The sequence below is a fragment of the Stegostoma tigrinum genome, chromosome 15, assembly GCF_030684315.1.
Source record: "Stegostoma tigrinum isolate sSteTig4 chromosome 15, sSteTig4.hap1, whole genome shotgun sequence".
Lineage (NCBI taxonomy): Eukaryota > Metazoa > Chordata > Chondrichthyes > Orectolobiformes > Stegostomatidae > Stegostoma > Stegostoma tigrinum.
In genome coordinates, this window is record NC_081368.1 from 66122287 (window position 1) to 66139603 (window position 17317).

Genomic DNA, 17317 nt, shown 5'->3' on the forward strand with positions numbered 1-17317 from the left:
GGCAAGCAAACAACGATTACATTTCAAAGTAATTAATTGTGTATAAATTACTCGGGACTCTGCTGAGACAGAAGACAAGGTGCTGATTGACTTGCTGCTCGACGGAAGAATACAGTTAATGAATGTGGGGCAGAAGAAGAGAAATTCACTTGACTTATCACTACTTATATCATCGACGGAGATTGTGCAATTTCACGTCGCAGTGTGCACATTAGCCTTGGCTCTGGTGTCACATCCTTGCAGCAGAACCAGAAGATGTGAGTTTGAGCTCACATCAGAGACTTGAAAAACATAAAGCGGGAGGCTGCTTTTGGAGAAGAGTGAATATCACACTTTGGAGTTGCTTTCCTTCAGCCAAGGTGAAACCAAAATATTGTCTGCCCTATCAGGAGAATGTTAAAGATCACATGGTGCTTTTTGAAGAATAATATTCAACCAGCATAAAGAAACAAATTAACTTATTAATCCTCTTATTTTGGAACTCTGATGTGTAAAATCGACTTGCCAGATTGGCTGAGGAAACGCATGAATACGTTCCAAATGTTATTTGTTGTTCTTTTGGGCATTGCAAGGACAAAGCATGTACTTTAGAAATGTTATTTCCTCGAAGTATTAACGGCACTTTATCTGAACTACTGTCGTGATTTATTGTCCATTTTGAAAGTCCCAATGGCACAAAAATTCAAGGAGCCAAACACTCAGCTCCATCTGCCAGATACACCAATAATCTTTCACGAAGAATGGAGGGGCACACCACAAAACTAATGCTTTCCATTTATGGATTTATGATCCATTATTGTGCAGTGTTAGAAAGCCAGGATGGCAGGAACTGAGATGAGTTTGGAGAAACATATGGGGAATGTTGCACCTTCCTGTCTGGTAAGTTTGGTAATGAATGTGTATTTAATCATATTAACCAATCTCATCATTTTCCCATCTCCATTTTGATTATGTCTGAGCTGGAAAGACCTGTCGATCTCCGTCCCAGCCCACCGCCAAATGAGACCATTCAGTGAGTATTTAGAGCCGCGTCCTGTCAGCATTGGAAGTTGCATAACAAGCAAATCCATGCAGGCTCCCTGATCGAGGGACTCGGAATCGGGAAGGCCGACTGAGATAACCAGCCCTCTGGGCTTGCTGCTGATCCACGTCATAACCTGCAACCTACTCCCCCTCTTGTCATCAATCAGTTCTGGCCTGAACAATCTTGGGCCTCAGTTGAGTGTAGTGCCGGCAATGACCATCACCTCCCGGTGGTGATGCCGTTCAATGCATCAGGCGGCCTCTCATTGGCTGGTGGGATATCAGCCCCTGGGGTCCTCGATCCTGAAGGTAGGCCCACCACTGACCAATCAAGTGCCCTGGTGGAACAAAGTGCTGTGGGCTTTCTCAGAAAGGGGAGGCATAGAGACTCTTGTCAACACTTCAGTTGGCAGCTAAAATCCCCGTTGCCTCCACACAGGTCCAGTCATTCTCTCAATGCAATAATCTTGGGGCATTTACTAGAGCAGGGAACTGACTGAAATTAGAAATGATTTGCATTTTCCACACCTCTGCTGAAATAAGGGAACAGTGGAATCACCGAAAACAAAAACTATATCTCCACACATCTGGTCTGAAACAGAAAATACAGTCGTTCTTTCTGTTTCCTAAGTTTTACAAGTCAAAAAGAGAACATCTAAATGGAGTCACCACATTGCTGGATCTGTGGACAAAGGAAAAGCTATAATGTTCACCACTGAGCTCGAAGGAATTTCTACTGATCGCTGCAGCCTGGATTTTCCCTTGTCCAGTGTTACCATGAATGTGGAGCTAAGTCAAGGGGCAATCCAGGTTTCAAGCAGCGATCATATCACCAAGCAGCAGAAGGACCCAAATGCATGAAGGTGTTACATGGACAGCAAATTAAGAAGTGCAAACCACTGAATCTCTTCACATTTTTATAGATAGTAACATAAATTATTGGAGGGATACATGTCAGATTACGGTAGGAACCAAAATATCACCAACAAACTTCAAAAGATGTGTTTTAAGAGTGTGTAATTTCTTACTACAGTGAAGAAATGTGATAGTCAATAAATGAAAGATTCCCCTTTCAGGATCGGCTATACTTATCAGTAATAATGTCGCAATTTCTGCATTGTTAAATATGAATTCTATCCAGTATAACAGGCTTTATTTCAAGGACATCTTCTCAGTCTTGGCAAAACTCTGGGCCTTCGTCTCTGGCCCAATAGCAGAACTATTTCTGGGTCAAAAGTCCAAATTTCTGAGTAGTGGATCTGATCTACCAGCCAAACAATGAATCTGTCACAGGCAACGTGCCAGATCCTAACCTGCTATGTGCAAAAAAGTGATTTCTTTTCTCTCATCTCAGTGTTGGTTCTCTTCCAACCACCTTCAACTGGTCTTCATTTTCCACAATCCTCCCACTAACAGGAACATAGTTTCTCTGTCCAAATTCCAGAACCCTCAAATATATTGAGACTGTTTCTTACACTGCTTTGAGTTTGATGGATATGAGTTTGCTCGCTGAGCTGGAAGATTCGTTTTCAGACGTTTCGTCACCATTCTAGGTAACATCACCAGTGAGCCGGCGACGAAGCGCTGGTGTTATGTCCCGCTTTCTATTTATCTGGTTAGGTTTCCTTGGGTTGGTGATGTCATTTCCTGCGTTGGTGATGTCATTTCCTGTCCTTTTTCTCAGGGGATGGTAGATTGGCTCCAAATCAATATGTTTGTTGATGGAGTTCCGGTTGGAATGCCATGCTTCTAGGAATTCTTGTGCATGTCTCTGTTTGGCTTGTCCTAGGATGGATGTGTTGTCCCAATCAAAGTGGTGTCCTTCCTCATCTGTGTGTAAGGATACGAGTGATAGTGGGTCATGTTGTTTTGTGGCTGGTTGATGTTCATGTATCCTGGTGGCTAGCTTTCTGCCAGTTTGTCCAATGTAGTGTTTGTCACAGTTCTTGCAAGGTATTTTGTCGATGACATTCGTTTTATTTGTTGTCTGTATAGGGTCTTTTAAGTTCATTAGCTGCTGTTTTTGTGTGTTGGTGGGGTTTGTGGGCTACCATGAGGCCAAGAGGTCCGAGTAGTCTGGCAGTCATTTTGGAAATGTCTTTGATGTAGGGGAGAGTAGTTATGGTTTCTGAGCCCGTTTTGTCTGTTTGTTTGGATTTGTTGCTGAGAAATCCGCGGACTGTGTTCATAGGGTACCCATTCTTTTTGAATACGCTGTATAGGTGATTTTCCTCTGCTCTGCGTAGTTCCTCTGTGCTGCAGTGTGTGGTGGCTCATTGGAATAATGTTCTAATGCAGCTTCGTTTGTGGGTGTTGGGATGGTTGCTCCTGTAGTTCTGTATTTGGTCCGTATGTGTTGTTTTCCTGTAGACGCTGGTTTGAAGTTCCCCATTGACTGTTCGCTCTACTGTGACATCTAGGAATGGCAGTTTGTTATTGTTTTCCTCCTCTTTTGTGAATGTTATGCCAGTAAGGCTATTATTCATGGTCTTGAATGTTTCCTCTAATTTGTTTTGTTTAGTGATGACAAAGGTGTCATCCACATAGCGGACCCAAAGTTTGGGTTGGATGATTGGCAGAGCTGTTTGTTCGAGTCTCTGCATTACTGCCTCTGCTAAGAACCCTGATATCGAAGATCCCATGGGTGTACCATTGGTTTGTCTGTAGGTTTTGTTATTGAAAGTGAAGTGGGTGGTGAGGCATAGGTCCACTAGCTTGATGATGTTGTCCTTGCTGATGAGGTTGGTGGTGTCTGGTGTATGTGTCTTCTGTTCTTCTAATAGTGTCATCAGTGTTTCTTTGGCCAGGTTGATGTTGATGGATGTGAACAGGGCTGTTACATCAAAGGAGACCATTATTTCATCCTCTCCTATCTTGGTGTCTTTGATGGTGTTCAGGAATTCTTGGGTGGAGCGAATGGAGTGACGGGAGTCTTCTACTAGGTGTTTTAGTCTTTGGTGTAGTTCCTTGGCTAATCTGTAGGTTGGTGTTCCAGGTAGTGACACTATGGGTCTGAGGGGGGCTCCTGGTTTGTGAATTTTTGGTAGTCCGTAGAAGCGTGGTGTGTTGGATCCATCTGGTGTCATTTTTTGGAAGTCTCTCTTGTTTAATTTTCAAGATTTTTGAAGTTTTTTGAGTAAGGCTGTGATTCGGTTCTCTAGTTGTGGGGTCGGGTCTGTGGCCACCTGTTGGTTTGATCTGAGTTTGAGTTTGATCTCTGTTATCACTGCAATGTCATATATCCAGATGCTTGCAGCACACTAACTTGACTCATAGAGTCATAGAGCTGTACCGCATGGTAAAAGACCCATTGGTCCAACTCATCCATGTAGAACTGATATCCTAAATTAATCTAGTCCCATTTGCCAGCATTTGGTCCACAACCTTCTAAATCCTTCCTATTGATATATCCATCCAGAGGTCTTTTAAATGTTGTGATTGTATGAGCCTCCACCACTTCCTCTGACATCTCATTCCATTCACGAACCATATTCTGCATGAAAAATTGTCCCTCATGTCCCTTTTATTTCTTTCCTCTCTCACCTAAAACCTATGCCGTCTAGTTGTAGACTCCACTATCCTGGGGAAAAGACCTTGGCTATTCACCTTATCTATGTTCAGCCTGATTTATATACCTCGATAAAGTCACCCACAATCTCACACGCTCCGTGGAAATAAAAATTATCTGCCTATCCAGCCTCTCCTAGAGTCTCGGTAATACGTTTGTAAGTCTTTTCTACACCCTTTCCAGTTATAATATTCTTCCTAGAGAAGGGCAGCCAAAGTTGCGTGCAGTACTCCAAATGTGGCCTTATTGATATCTTCAAGATATAATGTGACATCCCGGCTCCTGTACTCAGTTCTCTGATTGATGAAGACAAGTGTGCCAAATGCTTTGTTCACCAACCTGTTTGCCTGTGATGCCACTTTCAAGAACTATGCACCTGCATCCCTAAGTCTTTCTGTTCGACAACACTCCCTAGGGCCCTACTGTTAAATGTCTATGTCCTGCCCTGGTTAGTCTTACAAAAATACAACACCTCAAATTTACCTAAATTAGCCTCCATCTGCAATCCTCAGCCCATTGGCCCAGTCAATCAAGATAGTGGGTTGTTGTACTGTTAGATAATCTTCTTCACTGCCCACTATACCACCAATTTTGGGGTCATCCACAAGCTTACTAACCATGCCTTCTATATTCTTATCCATATATACATTCATGTAAAATTATGAACAACAGTGGACCCAACACCGATCCTCACTGCATATCACTAGTCACGGGGCTCCAATCTGAACAACACTCTGCTATCATTGTCTGTCTCCGACTGTCAAGCCAATTCTGTATCCAATGGCTAGCTTCCCTTGATCGCTTGTGTTCTAACATAACTAACCAGTCTACTCTTCAGCACCTTTTGGAAAACCTTGCTAAAGTCCATGTAGACAACATCTACCACTCTGCCTTCATCTACCTTCTTGATCACCTCTTTAAAAAACTCAATCAAGTTAGTGACACATGATTTCCCATGCACAAAGCCATGCTGATTATCCCTCATCAGCCCTTGCCTTTCCAAATGCATGTAGATCCTGTCTCTCAGAAACACCTCCGAGAACCTACCCACCACTGACATCAGGCTCACCAGTCTATAGTTCTTGGTTTTTCCTTATAGTCTGTCTTAAACAATAGCACAGCATTAGCTACCCTCCAGTACCTCACCCATGGCTATTGATGATACAAATAACTCTGCTAGGTGACATAATTTCTTCCCTCACTGACTACAACATCCTGGGATGCATTTGAATAGATCTTGGGGATTTATCTATCTTTATGCATTTTAAGAACTCCAGCACCTACTCTTCTGTAATGTGGACTCCTTTCAAGCCATCACCATTTATTTCCCCAAGTTGCCTAGCTTCCGTGTCTTTCTTCTCAGTACGTACTGACACAAAATATTCATTTAGGATCTCACCCATTTCCTGTGGTTCCACGCATAGATGGCTGTGTTGATCTTTAAGGGGCCCTATTGTCTCTCTGGTTACTCTTTTGCCTTTAATGTACTTGTAGAATCTCTTTGGATTCTCCTTAACCTTATCTGCCAAAGTTATCTCATGTCTCCTCTTTGCCTTCCTGATTTCCTTCTTAAGTGTACTCCTGTACCCCTTGAAGTCCTCAAATGATTCACTTGATCCCAGCTGTCTATACTTGGCATAAGAATCTCTCTTTTTCTTGATCAGAACCTCAGTATATCCAGACATCCAATGTTCCTTACTCCTGCCAGGCTTGCCCTTCATATTAGCAGGAACGTGGTAGCCCTGAATTCTCATAGTATTGCTTTTGAAAGCCTCCCACTTGCTACATGTCCTTTTACCTGCAAGCTGCCTCCAACAGTTAACTTTTGAAAGTTCCTTTTCAATACTATCAAAATTGACCTTGCCACTATTTAGAACATTAACTGGGGACCAACCCTATCCTTTTCCGGAACTATTTTCAAGCTAATTGAATTATAGCCACTGGTTCCAGAGTGCTCCCCCATGAACACCTCAGTCACTTGCTGAGCCTTATTTCCCAAGAGATGGTTGAATTTTGCCTCTTCTCTAGTAGGGCCATCGACAAATGGATTGAGAAAATTTTATTGGACACACTTAACAAATTGCCCTCCATCCCAGCCCTTGACACAATGGCAGTCCCAGTCTACGTTTGGAAAGTTAAAATTCCCTACCTTTATATCTCTATTATTCCCATAGCTATGTGATCTTCCTCCAAATTTGCTCCTCGATTTCCTGCTGACTGTTGAGGGACTTACAGTACAATCCCATCAATGTGATTACCCCCTTCTTATTTCTCAGTACCACCCATATCGCCATATTGGACAATCCTTCAGTAACTACTAGTGTGATATTTTCACTAATCAAAAACGCCATTCCAAATCGTCTGTTTTCTGCCCTTCTATCCCTCCTATAGTATCTGTACCCGGGAGCACTGACCTGCCAATCCCATCCATCGCTCAGCCAGATTTCGGTAACGTGGCTTTGATATCCCAGTCCCATGTTCTCATCTATGCCTTAAATTCATCTGTCTTGCCTCAGGCCTCTTGCATTGAAATAAATGCAATTTAATTCATCAATCTTCCCTCGTTCCCTGCCACGCTCTTGCCTGCCTTGCTCCATTTAACTTTTGTACCAGCCTTGACCTCTCGCTTGTCTCACTAGTGTTTCAGGTCCCACCCTGCCCTGCTAGGTAGTCTAAAACCTCCTGAGTAACTCTAGCAAATCTCCTTGCCAGGACATTGGTCTGCCTCCAGTTCAGGTGAAACTTGTCTCTCTTGAACAGGCTAATTCTGCTCCAGAAGAGATACCAAAGATCCAAAAATCATAATCACTGCCCCCTGCACAAGTTCCTCTGGTGTGCTTTCGTTGGCCCTTTACTTCTATTTCTACTCTCATGAGGATGTGGCATTGGGAACAATCAAGGGATTAGTAGCCTTCACCTTCTGCTTTTTGACCTCCTGCCTAACTCCTTTTTTTACTCTCATCCCTTTCTCTACTTATGTAATTGGTAACAATGTGCACAGTGACCTTCAGCATGCTCACACTCCCCTTTTGTGATGATGCTGTAATTGTCCAACACATCCTTGAAGCTGGCACCAGGGAAGCAACACACCATCCTGGAATCTCGCTCACAGCCGCAGAAACATCTGTCTGTGTCCCCGACTAGAGAGTCCCCTATCACAATTGCTTGTTTGGACTTTGCCATACACTGCTTTGCAGCAGAGCTGGTCGTAGTGCCTGGCGGCTGTTGCTATTTTCCCCTGAGAGACTGTCGCCCAGCAGTATCCAAAAGGTATGCTTTTTTGAGAGGGGGATAACTATTGGAGACTCCTGAGCTAGTCTCCCTCTCCTGTCGGTCACCCACTTACCTCACTGCACCTGTGTTGTGACCCCCCCACCCCTGAATCCACTACTGAGCATACTCTCTGCCTCTTGAAAGCTTCTTCATGCTTCTAGCTGCTTCTCCGACTGATCCATGTGGTCCGAGAGCAGCTGTAGTCTTACACATCTCCTGCTGGCATAGTCATCAGAGACAGCAGACCACTCCCTGATCTCCCACATCTAACAGGAGAAGCATACAACTCCACTGACTGTCGCCTCTGTTCCTTTAACAACGAGCTAACTTAAGGGGGAGAAAAGAAATCTTACTGTACCCTTAACTTGTTGCTGCTTGCCCTCCTCAACAAAGCCTAGCTTCTACCTAGGCCTGCTTCTCCCTGACGCTCAATTATATTCCTATCACTGAATCCACTACGATCAATATCCTGTACACTGGCCCAGAAACTGAACTGGACCAATCAATATAAATATTATGTCCACAGAAGCAGGTCCTAGGTTCTGACCTTCTTTAAAAGACGCTGGCCGGAAGCTAGGAATCCTGCATTGCGTAAATCATCTCCTGTCTCCCAAAAACCTGCCTATCATCTAAAAGACACAAATCAGGAGTATGATGGAATACTCTCCACTTGCCTGATGAATACAGCTCTAATAATACTTAGAAGATTGATACCATCTAGGATAAAGCAGTATGCTTAAAAAGCACCGCATCCAACACCTTCAACATTCACTCCCTTCATTGCAGCAACAGCACAGCAGCAGCAGGTATTTTTAATCATCTGTAACGGTAGATGAGGCTCCTTCAATAGCACCCTCCAAATCCATACACTCTGCCACAGAGTCGGACAAGCACGGTTGATGTATGGGACTACCATTCAATGCAGGTTTCCCTCCAGGTCACACACCATCCTGATTTCAAACTGTACTGCTGTTCCTTCAGTATCACTGTGCCAAAGTGCTTGAACTCCCTTCCCCAAAGGTACAGCGCGTATAGTGACCCAACATGGACTGAAGAAGTATAAGAGGGTAACTCACTTTTTGAAGGATAATTAGAACGGGCAATAAACACTGGCCGAAGACTGTGATGCCCAGATCCCATGAAAGAACAAATATTTTAAAAAATTAATGCGTTGTGATTTTCCAACTTGAATAAACTGAAATATCTAGGTGTAAACTGAGAGTAACGTGTGAACTTTGTCAGATCACTGACACAGATTAAATGGTGCAAAAACACCAAAGCTGCCAAAGTAGCAGCCTATGCTACATGTGTGAAAAACAAACCACTTTCAGCCATGTAGCTAACTGAAGCTAACATAGGCCAAAAGAGCCTGCTTGAAGGATTATCCTAATCACAAAGCATCCAGCAAAATATGGCAGCCTGAGCTGAACATTTGCTCAAGTTGTTTTTTAGAGTCTGAACTCTCATCGCCGACAGCTTGTTGTCACCTCCCTCAGGGACCATTGGTACTAACTGTTACCAATGGTTTATTGTGTTTGTCAGAAGTTTGAGGTACCGTCCAAGGGCTTTCAAAAAGTAAGAATGCAGGCATTAAATTGAGTTTCGCCGATGTGACTTTGGAATCAAGTTCATTTGTATCCAACAGACTTGGGTAGAGGAAGCGGACTGCTTACTTGCCTCTTTAGATCCCACGAGATGGTGAAAGAATCGATCTCCTTCTTGCTAATAACAAGAGAATATTTTCATTCAGGGTCACAGAGGGGAAAAGAAACCAGAGGGGAAATGAAAGTAGCCAGTTACCCAACTGCGCTGCCCGAAGGTTTCTCAGTCTCTTCCAGTTCCTGCACTCAGGTTCTTGTGTGCAGTTGGAATAGCCTTCCCGTTGGCTGAGACAGGGGAGTTAATTCCAATCTCCCTTCTCATTTTCTCCTGACTCCAGCTGTTCGGTTCCCCGAGGCAGTAGTGACACGATACATTTCCAATTTTCATAAGTTTCCAGTTTTGTGACCCAAGCTACATTCTCTTTATTACATATGTCCAATCAATCTCCAGATCCATCACCCACCAAGACAATCTGAAGGCTCTCTGCTTCCACCTTGGAAAGAGGACAGAACAGTCTCCATGCACCACTACCCTCTTTCCTTTGTATGAGTTTGTTCTCATTTTTAGCAACGTCTCCTTCAACCTGTTTCTCCAGATCAAGCCTATGGGTACCTGCATGAGTCCCAACTGTATCTATCTCTTTGTGGAGTATATGAAATATTCCTTGATTCCAGTGCTACTCAGACCCCTCCCACAACTCTTTTTCTAGTGTATTGTGGACATCATCGATGTTCCATCCCATTTTTGCCCGGAATTATCAAAATGAATCAGTTATGCTTCCAAGTTTCATCCTACTCTCACCTTCACTTGTTCTATCTCTGACTCTTCCCCTGACTTCCTTGACTTCACACTTTCCATTTCTGAGGACAGGTTATCTATCAGTATCCATTACAAACCCACCAATTCCGACAGTTACTTTGGCTACCTTTCCTCATGCAGTGCTTTCTACATTCTCCGAGTGTATCCATCTCCATCAGATCTATTCCAATGATCCCAACCTTCCATTAGGATGTCTCTGACATGTTCTCCTTTTTCCTCAACTGAAGATTCTGTCCCCTTCCCACAAGACTATCAGCTGTGTCTAACCCAACTCCTGCAATTCTGCCATCATTCCCTACCCTCCCTCCCAAAACAACAATAGTTCTCTTGTCCTCACTTTCCACCTCATCAGTCGCTATGACATCCACAACCTTAAGCAGGATGCTAACAATGAAGAAATTTTCCTCTCACTTCCACTGTCAGCATTCTATAGAGACTATTCCTTCTGTAACACCCTGGTCCATTCCTCTGTCACTCCTAACACTTCTTCACTCACCTATGGCATCTTCCCATGCAATCATAGAAGGTGTAACACTTGCCCATTCACCACCTCCCTCCTCACTATCGAAGGTCTCACACATACCTTCCAGGTGAAGCACCATTTCACTTATACTTGTTTCAATCTTAGTCTACTATATCCATTCCTCACAGTACTGTCTCCATTACAATGGTGAAGCCAAACACTGACTGGGTAACTGCTTTGCAAAGCACCTTCTCTGCCTGTAGGAATGGCCTTGACCTTCCAGGTACTTGCCATTTCAATAAACCACCTTGCTCCCACAGTAGTATTTCTATCCTGGATGTGCCATGGTGTTCCAACAAAGCTCAAAGCAAGCTGGAAGAACACCACTTCATTTTCCAAACCTTTGAGACTAAACATTGGGTTCAACAACTACACAGCATGAACTCTGTTTTGATTAAACACCACCTCCCATCCCTCACCATCACCACTTCTCTTTACACCCATTGTACAACGCTATTGCCTTCACTTTTCTCTTTAAATTTTGACTTTTTTCTTCATTTGATCTCGGCTTTGAATTGAGCTTAAAGCATTATCCACAGCCCCAGGTATAGGATTCTCCAGAAAAATTACCCTAGCCCATTTAATTGGAACCCAGCCACAGGGAATAGTTTCCTCCGTACCTTTTAACGGTGCAAGTTCCCCTTGAACTGAAACCCCTTCATCGTACATCACTGTCGGAGCCACACAATTAATAAATCCTATGTCAATTGGCACAAGCCTTGAGAACCAAACACAATGTTATTACCCTTAAGGTTCTGAGCTTTAATTTGATACCTTTGGCGCTCTTAATCCAATTTGCTTTTAAATCCTCAGTTTGATTTGTGTTTTGTCAGAACAATGGGCTACATCCCAGAATGTTCACAAAACTTTGCCAAAAATTCTGGCAAGTTTCGTGCAGTAAAATGAAATTTGATTTACTCAGTCAATGTGTAACAAAAGGCCTAATTAGAAAGGACAGCAATAGGAAGAATCACTCCCCATAGTAAAAATAGAACTTGTCATTTCAACTACTGTAAACAATCAGCGTGGTCATGCTACAATGCAGCTGCCTTGGCATTGATGGGAGTGTGGGATCGGGTGCCAATTCCAGTGGACTCTATAGAGGAATTTCCTCTTACCCTCTGACAAAGGAGCCAACCTCAAGTGTTATTTCAATAGCACAAAGGCACAAGCTGACTAGAATGATATATTAGAACAGCAGAAAATGTCTTGTCTACTGAACGAGTTCAACATATATATGAAAAGTGAAGGTTTAAAAATATCTACTTTGCATTCAAAACTGCAATGATACTGGATCAATTTTGATCAATTGATTTGATAATACTGGTAATTGGTATCATTATTCTAGATGACCAAGTTGTACTTTGAATGTTTCAGTGCTGCAAAGAAAGGGGGTGGAGGATTCCAGGCAACCGGCATGTTATGCACGAGCTGTGCGGTGAATCCTGACAGGGTTCTCTAAATTTGTTTACTTTTGGTCTTAAAATGTCTTCCTTTGATGAGCAAATATACATCAAAACAAACTATTTCACTCTGTCAATACCAAAAGATGCATAATTCCCAACCATAAATGTTTGAACTTTGAAATCAAAAGAGATAACCACACTTCTGTTCTTAGTTCCGCACCTGGGAACCAAAGAAGCATATTCTTGTTATATAGCTGCAAGAACCTGGTACTTGCCCTGAAGGCTAGAACAGCTAAAATTTCAAGGCTGAGATACATCCTTTTGTGGGGAATATCAGGGATAAATGGCAAGAATGTGCAAATAGAAATGAGATCTGGCTCCACTTTGAATTAATTCAATGTGGAAGCAGGCTGAAGAAGTTGAACGCTCCACTCTGCTCCTAAATTCCCAATGGAATCTGGAAAACTTAGATACATTAATCAAATTGGGAAACAAAATGAAATAACTGTTGAACTAAGACAAGCAAACACCAGTCAAATGAATGGAATTTTTAACAACTCACCACGTGGAGAATCTTATTTTCGGTTTCATAGACTGTACAGTCCTACAGGAGGAGAAAGGGAATAATCAATTATCTCATTCCATTCTGGCAAACAGCATTCAGTGCTTCTCAGAAGCCCTGAGACAAGTTATAGGATGTTAGTGATCATGTTTTTGTTCAAAGTTTTTCAAACCATTACTTAGTTTAACCATGAAACCATTTTAAGGTACATGGACAAAAACAAAAGTACAGATAAAGCCCTCACATGCTAGCTTCCTCTAAGATCCATAGGAGACATCAGCACAAGAGGTTGAATAATGCAAACTCAAGGTGACAAAATTACGCCAAAAAATTTGAGTTCTTTGAGATTGTATAATCTTGATGGTCCTCTGATAAACTGTAACCAAAAACTATTGCGCTACTGGTGTGTGGAGTAGGGGTAGATTTTTAAAAAGAGAGACGAGTATTGTTGTTGAAACAACAAGGACATTCTTCAGAAAACTATTCGAACAGACTGAAAGCCTGTCTTGGTCCGATAACATAAAATGAACCCAAAGTGTAAAAGTACAGGATCCAGTCAAGCACAGTCGCTGATACAGATATCCACAATCTTACCCTTGCTAAGTAATCAGCTTTCTATATCAGGTAAGGGTTGTAACATGTGAAAAGGCAAGTATATTGACAGACTATCTAAGCGAATCCATGAATCATAGAATCTGTGCTGAGAGCAGTGTTTCGTCTTGCTAATCAATTTGAAAAGGTGCAGAAAAGATATAAAAGGATATTGCTGGGTTTGAAGGGTTTGAGTTATAGGGAGATGCCGAACTATTTTCCCTGCAGTGTCAGAGTTTGAGGGGTGACCTGATAGAGATTTATAAAATCATGAGAGTCATGAATAGGGTGAATAGTCAAGGGAATCTAAAACTAGAAGACATAGGTTTAAGGTAAGAGGGGAAGGTTGTAAAAGGGACCTGAGGAGCAACATTTTCACGCAGATGGTAGTGCACGTATGGAATGAGCTGCCAAAGGAAATGCTGAAGGCTGGTACAATTACAACATTTAAAAGGCGTCTGGATGGGTACATAAATAGGAAGGGTTTAGAGAGATATGGGCCAAATGTTGGCAAATGTGACTAGACTAAGTTAGGATGTCTGGTTGGCACAGACGAGTTGGACCAAAGGGTATGTTTCCATGCTGTACAACTTACGACTCTATGAACCTTTATTTTGATTGCACTTTTCCAAATATATGTTGGTGTTCTGTTTCACTTAGACTACAGCATGCCACTTTTGGTTATTTTGAGCCCAAGTGCTATTTGAAGCATCACTGGGCTATCGTGCCTACAGCCACTAAAGCTATTGAGAAGATGGCCTCATTGATTGTTAGTACTATTTGTTTTGGCGCTGAAAAATCATATTAAGTGTTAGCTGTAAGGCTGCATGATATAATTCCATTTACTGCTGCAAATTTTGAAAATAAAACAATGGGACTGATGCCACAGCATGACGCTAAATGCTTTTCAGGCCAACCTGGATTCTGCCTCCAAAGCTGCAGAACCTGCATTAGAAGCCAGGCATCAGCGTTAGAATTCGATAACTGTGTCGAAAACAAATTTCTGAAAGCTAACATACTGGCTGTAATTTAACATTTTTCAAACAAATAACCATAATGTAAAATGCAGCAGAACAAATCTGTGTAGATTTAATAGAAATATTGACCCAGATTTCCCACTGGTCAGACAGATAATAGTTATAGTAGCATAGACAGCAGTAGTGCATGGGGACACTATGGAATTTCCATCATGCTACACTCTGAAAGAATTGCTCAGGAATTTTGCACAATGCCTGGAGTCCTTTGCAAGTCTCCAATTCAATCAGAGGTCAGATGAATCCAATGAATTAGAGGTAAATAGTTTATCAAGGAAAGCCAGATGACTAAATATATCATCTAATGCCTGAGTCTCTATTGAACAAACCCCATTCTTATTCATCACATTCTCCATTATAACTGCCCTAAATTCTCACACTCCCTCCTTCCTTCCCCCACCCATTGTTACACCAAACCTGACCCTCCCACCACTGTTGAACACATGGCATGGCACAGCCAAATCGACTCAATGTGCCACACCACATGCCACCACTGGACTTGAACCACCCACTTCTGACAACTCCCACGCCAGCCCCATCAGACACAATTTTACCCACCTAAACCAATCTAGGATAAACACTGAATTTCTTACATTTCTACCTTTAACTCTGGTGCCCCAATTCACCCAGCACCTTAACTCCTACTCATCTGGTATCCTACCATTGGCACCCTACCCAACTGGAACCCGTCCTTACCAGTGCCCTAACATTACACTTACATGATGTATTTATCATTCGACACTAGCTGCCAAGGTGCTTGCCTGGACCCTTTCTCTTTTAGAATGAAGCGACTGAGTGCTGTGTAAAGGAGGCCATGGTTCACCCTGCTCTGACAGCTCGCACCGGGAAAGGACTATCAGGCTCTGCTTTTCTGAAAGAGCCCAGGTCGGAATCTCGTCTCAGAAGCACAGAGCTCCCAGCTTCCATAAAAGAAAAGGAAGGGTGGGTTGGCAACGTGTGTACAATTTCCACTCCTTGGAAAATACAGTCCACCATGAACTGTGGGGAAATGTGCGTTTCTCGCCGTGTGACCTTGCAGAGGGAGCAAGCTTGGGAGTGGCTTGGTGCCTGGAGGCAGCCATTTTGAAACAAATACTGAAGCTGTTTTGTAAATTTATCCAGAATGCTGCGGCTGTAATACTGTATTCTGCAATCTGCTCTGCTACTCTGATGCACTTTGTAAAATAGAATAGATTAGAATAGAAATGTATTGTCATGTATACATGAAAAATACAGCAAAAAGGTTAATAAGCCGCCCTACCGTGGTGCCTACATCAGCGACAGAAGTCACACTTGATAATAAAAAAGGGATGATCTGTCTATCTAGCACATAAAGCAACACTCTTCACTGCATCTCGGTACATGTGACAACAATAAATCAAACTCAAAAATGAAATCAAGGTCAACAGTGAATGTTAGTATCTGATTTTGCTACACCTCCCAAGACTGAAGCATTGTACGGAGGGCCAGTCCTGGGATATTTGGAGCCAACGCTGTGAAGGTTAATACTATCTTCAAGGTGTAGTCCAGAAGGTACACAGAAGGTTGCTCAGAAGTTGCTCACTTTTAAAAACCACACAAGAAAATGTTAATATGCCACACATTCAGCTGAGCAACTTGCATATGTTAAGTTTAGGAAAAGGAAATTGCTTAATGTTATAATTTCTACAGAAAAATAAGATGATAATTCTCAGAAAATAAGAATCTAAATCGGGTAAAGAAGCAATGGGATCTGGGATCACAAATCCACATTTCACAATAAGAAAGTGGTGACACAGGTTATCTTTAAGCTATGTATTTTCATTTTCTCTTATTCTTAAACTATCAGAATGGCACCAGGTTATGGCGACGAATGAAAGCTTTTCAATTTTTTAAATTGTATCTCACAGTAAAATACACACGACAACAAAAGTCATTTATTTGTAACAGTCATTCATTGCTTCGTAATAAGGCCCTCCAAAAGCAAACCCTCCAAAAACAAACCTTATTTGTGAGGGACAGAACTGAAAAGGAGTTAGAGCACACTACTTTTGGAGCACCGTGTATAGCTCTTGCCAATGAATAAAATCACTTTAGTCCACAGGAATACTCTCTCATCAGAAGGAGACGACTGGTGGTGGTTTAAACGGAAGGTCACCACATGCAAGGGGTGAGGTTAAGAAGGCAGAACCTTCACAGTAACCTCAGCCAGCGCAGGGATTGAACCCATGCTTTTGGCATCACAAACCAGCTGTCCAGCCAACTGATCTATTCTCTCCAGAGACACCGGAGATGGGGTAAAAGTAAAGATATAGAAGAATGATATCAGAGCTGTAGGTTAGTATTTGTCAGGGAAAGATGAACAGGTTAATTCTCTTTTCCCTTGAAAAGATAAGTCTAAGGCGGCAACCTCGATAAAATCTTTAAAATTGTACAAGGTTTGGAGAACTAAGTCACGGTGGGACTGCATCCACTTGGGGAACGATCAAAACTAGAGGCCATCACGATAAGCAAGTGTCACCGTAAAACCAAAAGGGACTTCAGAAGAAATGTATTTATCAAGTGAGAGGTGAGGACACAGAAGCTGCTCCCACAGGGAATGACTGAATTGAGTGTCATCGCTGCATTTAAAGGAAGGGCAGACAGGCATATCAGGGAGAGGCAAACAGCAGGTTCCTCCCATAGTATTATGACAAGAGGTGGCTCAAATGCAGCATCAACACTGAATTGTTGAGCTGAGAGGACAGATTATGTGCTGCATTTACAATGCAATTCAATGGAATAATAGGCAAGTTGTGTGAGGAAATTTATGAGAACATATCGTTAACGGAAACTCACACAACATGAGGGCTTTTACTTCAGCGTTTTATTTCAAATAACTGCAGATTCCCAATGGTATTACCAGTAGTTAGACTGATGATTAGCTGCTTTTGAGAG

General features: G+C 42.4%; 1 protein-coding gene across 5 annotated transcripts in view; it reads right to left on the reverse strand.

Annotated features, from left to right (window-relative positions):
* The window catches only part of si:ch211-26b3.4 (connector enhancer of kinase suppressor of ras 2), a 554826-nt gene that overhangs the window by 310696 nt on the left and 226813 nt on the right, over window positions 1-17317 (reverse strand). For all 5 annotated transcript variants that reach the window (XR_007248946.2, XM_048544970.2, XM_048544968.2 and 2 more), the window contains one exon: window positions 12777-12818. Coding sequence is in view for 4 of the 5 variants with exons in the window: in XM_048544970.2 (XP_048400927.1) it covers window positions 12777-12818 (42 nt within the window). In the remaining variant the exon portion in view is untranslated. The remainder of the gene's footprint in view (window positions 1-12776; window positions 12819-17317) is intronic.